The sequence below is a fragment of the Monocercomonoides exilis genome (genome assembly GCF_001643675.1).
Source record: "Monocercomonoides exilis strain PA203 chromosome Unknown scaffold37-1059404, whole genome shotgun sequence".
Lineage (NCBI taxonomy): Eukaryota > Preaxostyla > Oxymonadida > Polymastigidae > Monocercomonoides > Monocercomonoides exilis.
The window spans coordinates 1050589-1057500 of record NW_027150582.1 but is presented as its reverse complement, the minus strand read 5'-3'; the positions used below and the strand labels follow the sequence as shown (position 1 = coordinate 1057500).

Here is a 6912-nt window from a genome sequence, read left to right as displayed (position 1 = left end):
CTAACCCTAACCCTAACCCTAACCCTAACCCTAACCCTAACCCTAACCCTAACCCTAACCCTAACCCTAACCCTAACCCTAACCCTAACCCTAACCCTAACCCTAACCCTAACCCTAACCCTAACCCTAACCCTAACCCTAACCCTAACCCTAACCCTAACCCTAACCCTAACCCTAACCCTAACCCTAACCCTAACCCTAACCCTAACCTAACCCTAACCCTAACCCTAACCCTAACCTAACCCTAACCCTAACCCTAACCCTAACCCTAACCCTAACCTAACCCTAACCCTAACCCTAACCCTAACCCTAACCCTAACCCTAACCCTAACCCTAACCCTAACCCTAACCCTAACCCTAACCCTAACCCTAACCCTAACCCTAACCCTAACCCTAACCTAACCCTAACCCTAACCTAACCCTAACCCTAACCCTAACCTAACCCTAACCCTAACCCTAACCCTAACCTAACCCTAACCCTAACCCTAACCCTAACCTAACCTAACCCTAACCTAACCCTAACCCTAACCCTAACCCTAACCCTAACCCTAACCCTAACCCTAACCCTAACCCTAACCTAACCTAACCCTAACCCTAACCCTAACCCTAACCCTAACCCTAACCCTAACCCTAACCCTAACCCTAACCCTAACCCTAACCCTAACCCTAACCCTAACCTAACCCTAACCCTAACCCTAACCCTAACCCTAACCCTAACCCTAACCCTAACCCCAACCCTAACCCTAACCCTAACCCTAACCCTAACCCTAACCCTAACCCTAACCCTAACCCTAACCCTAACCCTAACCCTAACCCTAACCCTAACCTAACCCTAACCCTAACCCTAACCTAACCTAACCCTAACCCTAACCCTAACCCTAACCCTAACCCTAACCCTAACCTAACCCTAACCCTAACCCTAACCTAACCCTAACCCTAACCCTAACCTAACCTAGAATAGAATGATGAATCATCCATATTGCAATCGATCTCACCACAAAAAACTGGGTCTGAATAGAAAAAAAAGCAGTAAAGGGCAAAAATGAGTAAAATTGAAAAATGATCATATTTTGATGAGCCTTCCTTTATTTTTCAGGTTAGGCTCGTACTAAATAACCCTAACCTAACCTAACCTAACCTAATTGTATTTGTTGAAATTTTTATCATTTTTTCTTATAATTTTTTTTTTGATTGAATAACCTTTGATCTTTTTTATTTTTCTGAATGAAAATTGACCCATTATCTAATATTTTGACTCTATTTTGGTTTTTGATTTGTTTTATAATTTTTCATTTTTATTAACATATTTGACTAACTATGTTGACATATTTTATATTATATGTTTATATAACAATATATATGATGTTTTTATTGTGATTTTTTTTATTATAACTAACTTCTATATATACTTATAATAACTTTTTTTAACTTATAAACTTTGTTATGATGTTGTTAGTGCACTATTGAATGGATTTCATTGATAAAGAGATGATAAAACATTGTTATTCATAAACGTTTATAAAGAGTGATAAGAAGTTATTCAAGTTTGTTTTTGTTTTTCTTTTAAAGAAAGATAATTGTTTTTTATAATTATACGTTGTTATATTGGTGTATGGTGATGTGAAAAAACATTTCATTATTTCTTCTCAATGGTTCTTACAAACATTGAACATCTTCTTCGGTATCTTCCTCCACTCTCACCCATTCACTCCCATCCTCACTCCTCTTCAACCTCTTGCTCTTCTTTGTACTCTTCATCCTCTTTATCATCATTTCTAGTTCAGCTTCGTTCACCTCTTCTTCTTCTTCATCTCTTCTTTTCCTCTTCGTCGGCTTTTCTTCTTCTCCATTCCATTCATCTTCCATGTTGGGAGGCTTTCTTTTCTTGTATGTTTTTTCTTTATTTCATTTGTTTGACATTGTTTTGCCTTTTCTATTATTTCTTTCAACGGAACTGGATCTGGTTTGCTGATTCTTCCTTTCTGCAACAAGACCTGAAGGTGATCGTCAATGTGTTGACGATCTCTGAAGGGGAAAGCCTTCATCATATCTGTGGCTCTTTTGCCTTCATTATAAAGTCTAATAAGTATGTCGTCATCCTCTTTTCTCCATCTTATTCTTCTAATGTTGTTTTTTCGTTTCTCTTTCTGTCTTTCAACACCTCTTCTCTCTCTTTCTTTCTTCTTTCATAAACTGTCATGTGCGATCGACGGTCAACCTTATGGTTGTACTTTCTTACTGGTGCCTTCGACGTGCAGCTCTCAGCCTTGCTGCAGAACAGCTCGGCCATTTCCTCAGGTGTCTTTCCTTGAAAATGAAATTGGTCTTGAATGAACTTGTATGCAATTGAAGCAGCGACTGAGTAGAGGTCTGTCTTTCTTTGTTCTTCTTCCTTCTTATCATTTATTTCTTTCATTCGATATTCTGCAACCATCATCAACTCTTCATTTTCTTCTATCAATTTCTTCGCTCCATTCTTTATGTACCTCTCTCTTTTCGCTTCCTCTACGATCACCTCTCCAAAATATTTTCTTATTCTTTCATTTACCAACTCCGTATACTTCTCCATCGCGCTCTTTTCCTTTGGCACCTCTTCCTTGAATGAAATGCCATGAAACACCTCCAACTCCAACAGTGTTTCATCGAAGACCTGCTGCTTTTGACCTTCACAGGGAGGAGCGATAAGACGAGATGCCACCATCGCCCGTTTTACAGCATCTTTAATGTAGCCACATTGAGAAAGTCGAATGGGGTTCCAGCCAGCAATGAAGGCTGTCTTTTCCATGATAGCTCTTTGCGTTTCTGCATCCTGATTCGACATAATGAGCGCCGTGCATATGAAGCCACTACGAAGCGAGTGGAAGCAGAACAAATGGCGCGGATATCCTGCTGACACAGCCCTGTTTTTGAACCGTTCTCTCATGCTATCGACACTCAAAGGCCATATGAGCTTGTTAAGGTTTGTCTTAACTTTATCTTCATTCCAATTTGACAGCCTTATTCCTGTTTTCTGATACACATATAGTGAAAGCCTATAAATCGGATCATCGTCTTTCTCCTCTTCCTCATTTCCCTCAATTGTGATTTCTCTTCCCCAATCATATTGTCCCTTCGCTCGGTAATATATTATTGTGCAAAGAAGTTTGTTTGTGACTTTAGAACGGACCACTTTAGTAATGTGTGATAACTTTACGTTAGCCAATGTCACTGCGCGCGCACCAGTATGGACAGCAACTAGATAAAGAGAGCTTTCAAGTGCCTTGTCGAGATGCCTTGTTGGAATGTGATTCACTATTCGCTTGACATCCATGAGAAGTGCTGGCTCCTTTTTTAGAACTCTTTTTTGCACTTCACTTGAATATTTTAAACAACGAACAGCATGCTTCATTGTGTCAACTGTTCTTTTATTTAATCTTCTTCCTCTTTTAATAATGTTTAATCTTTTTATTGATGGTATGATGATATAACAAATTGATGAAAGAGGATAATGGCACTCCTTGCCACAAAATAGTACGAACCCCCTGGCCATCCGATGATGCAATGGCCAAGGTTCCAAGCCGATTTTGTGTGTCCAGGTGGTTAGAAGCCGCTCAACCCAAGAATGTTTGCGTAGAGTGGCTTCTGACCAAATCCTGTCGACATGAAGATATTTCTTCGTTCCTTCCACCCCAACTCGTGCAAGAGCACAATCCATTTTTGTGGGGTGGTAATATAAATCAAAATTATTTTCTGAACAGGAGGAGGAAGAAGAGGATGAAGCAATGGCAGTGGAAGAGGAGGAAGCAGAGGCAGAGGAAGAGGCAGAGGCAGACTCAAACAATAAATGAGGAGAGAGAGAATCGGAAAGATTTTCTGTCAAAGAAGAATTCTGAGTAGATAGCTCGGATAACGCATTTGCTTTTTCAATATAAAATTGTTTATCATTTTTCAAATATAGTCTTTCTTCTTTCAATTCATCTAATGTTTCTTTTATTACATCTTTTTCCAATTCTTTTATATCATCTTCCTTTTCATCAGAGTCTCCTGAATATTCTTCCGCAGGAATATTATCTTCTGAATAATCAGAGACGTCTAACTCTACAGAATAATCTGAGACCTCTTCACTGGTCTCAGAATCGCTTTCTTCTGAATATCTCTTTTTCTCTTTTTCTATTTCTTCTTTCGTTCTGTTTTGAATTGACAAAACTCTGTGAAGAGAAGGTGTTTTTGTGGGATTTTGCAGAGGAGGATGATGGAGTGAGCTGGAATTCGAGGGAGTTGAAGAAATAGAAAAGGAAGAAGGTTGTTGTAGATTGCGAAGTGGAGTTGAACGAATTGGAGATAAAAGTTCGTTCATCATGAGCAACATTTTTGCGCAGACTTCTTCTCGGCTTATAAATTCTGTGTTTGTATCTTTATCTTTTTCTGAGACAATCGGAGTTGAAGGTGGATAAACGATCTATGTTTAATATGAATGAAAAATAATGACATTAAAATAAATTATTGATATGACAAAATAAAAGACACAAACATTCTGCATTGAGTCGAACACTTCATTGCTGATTTTTTCTGAACAAGTTGCACAATCGTTAGTATTCATTTGATTTTCCATTGTTTTTATAATTCCAAATAGAATTTATTCAAAAACTGAGTAATTCATTATGGTTATGCTCAATATTTTTTATATGAGAAAAAAGTGATGTGAAAAAAAAATTAGAAATTTTGAAAGTTAAGTATAAAAATTGTATAATACAAGTGTGTATTTCTTTTTGGCAATTAAAACAAAGCATAAGCGAGGTTCCTAATCTGCACGTACGAAAAGCTTAACCCTAACCTAGTTTGAATTCATTTCAAATAACATATGTGCGCAATTCATTCATTGAACTTTTCTTGATCTCTTTTTTAAACGAAAAAATACTTCAAAAATTGAGAAATGAAAAATTTTCATAGGCAAAGCAAAACACGTGAACAATGCCATGATAGAGTTTTCTGTAAACTTCCAGCAAAATGCAGAATATGAAAAACTTGAGATGAATAAGATGAGTTCTGATTGGATGAGAACAAAAAAAGATGAAGGAATGAAAAGAGAAATAAATAAAGTGAATTTAAAATTTGAGAAAACAGATTTTGAAAGTAATTACAAAAAGATTTGACAATTATAGAAAAAATTTTATAAATTGTTTGTCATTCTTCCCTATTTAGCGTCTTTGAAATAATTGTTTTCCTTCCCTTTCCATTTCTTCTTCCTCCTCTTTATTCTCTTGAACCAACAGACTTCACACTTCCAATCCTTAATATCTCCTTTGATTATTATTTCTCGTCCTTCCTAAATAAACTGCCCCTGCTCTCTCGAGTATTTCGTCTTCGACTTCTACAGCTGCTTCACGAGACTTTCGCTCTTTAAAAAAATATCCTCAGCTTTATTTGCTCACTTCAAAAGTGCAAACTCTTTCATCGATTTCACTCCTCATAAACTCCAGCTCATCATTCTCTCTTTTCTCTTCGTTCTGCCTGCATTTTCTATTGTCTCTTCTACGAAATGTGCAGCTACTTCCGCTTCCACCATCACCAACAGGCGCGCCAAAGGTAATACCAACATTTCTGCAGAATATGGATTTTTCACGCACAAACACATTACGACCTCTTTCATTTGCCCATCACATCTCTTTCTTCTTCTTGTGTTTCTTTTTTTTTCACAAAACATATCTTCAAAATTCAACAAAAAACAAAGCTCAAAGATACATAACCTCATTTCCCCAATGCATTGAATGTTCCTCCTTCCTTCCTTCTGCACTGCCATTCTTTCTTCCCAGTAAAACCGTTCATGAAAAGAACTGCTTTGCCGGTTTCTTGCTTTCCTTCTTCGCACAAGACATCCTTAAGCCGAATTCCAACTGTTCATCTCTTCTTCTTCTTTTATTTCTTCGATAATTCCACTATCTTGTCTTATAGATCCATTCATTAAATATCTTCTCTCAATATGTTTCTCTCTTCCATCCTCTTCATCTTTTCTTGCAAAGTTCCAATTTCGCCATACACACTCTCTCATTGCAAACAATTAATTTCTTTTAAAAGCAGCAATTATATCTATATTTCATATTAATTCAATGTTTATCACAGAATGAAAAAACAAAAATAATAAATGTTCCAATATTTAATATTTCATTGTCAACAATTTTTTTATAAGTAATAGAATAATTACCTTTGAAAATAGAGTCTTTCGATAATTTATTAAATGAAACATCCATTATTTTGCTAAAACTATTGAATAATTCAAACATTAATTTTTATATAAATAACATCATTGAAAACAATATATGAAAAAAGTCGATAATTCAAACAATAAATATATTAAACTCTCTTTGAATATTGCATTGTGAAGTTGTTCTGAACTTTGCAAAGCCAAAAAATTGTGTTTTCAATTCTTTGTGATCTTAATGAAAATATTATGGGTAGCAAAAAATAAAAATTTTTAGGATATTTTCATGATCGAATTTCGAAATTTCCCTCCTTGAATCGCTTTGTTTTATTATGAAGATTAACATCATTATATTCAAATAATAAAAAAATGAAAACTGAAAGTGGTACAATTTACACCTATGCCAAATTTTTTTCTAATATTTCAGAAAGCATTTTTGGAGAAGTTTACGTTGTTGTTGTATATAAATTTTGAAATTTTCGTTTCGAAAAAAAAATCTCAGAAACAAACTCGAATAAAAGAAAATTGAATTATTTCATTTGAAAATATGTTTGCAAGGATAAAAATTAAAAATGAAAAAGAAAATTCAATATTTATAATTCTTCATTGGATTTGAAAACAAGTGAAACTCCTCTCCATTGATTTATTCGTGAAATAGTGTCCTTTTTATTGACATGAAATAAAATAGTTTCAAAAAAAAATTACAGAATTTATTTCAAATACAAATTTTCCAA

The 6912-nt window shown here is 35.4% G+C and overlaps 2 protein-coding genes across 2 annotated transcripts in view; both read right to left on the bottom strand.

Moving 5' to 3' along the window:
• MONOS_17937 (uncharacterized protein) overlaps window positions 1-978 on the bottom strand; it is a gene marked incomplete at both ends in the record, with an annotated part of 2636 nt that extends 1658 nt beyond the window's left edge. The window contains 4 exons of the mRNA XM_067870907.1: window positions 1-209; window positions 285-393; window positions 672-821; window positions 953-978. The exon at window positions 1-209 is cut by the window's left edge and continues 48 nt beyond it. Of these exons, the coding sequence (XP_067723556.1) occupies window positions 1-209; window positions 285-393; window positions 672-821; window positions 953-978 (494 nt within the window). The remainder of the gene's footprint in view (window positions 210-284; window positions 394-671; window positions 822-952) is intronic.
• A 1135-nt stretch (window positions 979-2113) lies between these two features.
• MONOS_17936 (uncharacterized protein) lies at window positions 2114-3388 on the bottom strand (the record flags this gene model as incomplete). Its single annotated transcript, XM_067870906.1, has 1 exon — window positions 2114-3388. The coding sequence occupies one exon, from the start codon at window positions 3386-3388 to the stop codon at window positions 2114-2116; it is 1275 nt and encodes a 424-aa protein (XP_067723555.1).
• Between the last annotated feature and the right edge of the window lie 3524 nt (window positions 3389-6912).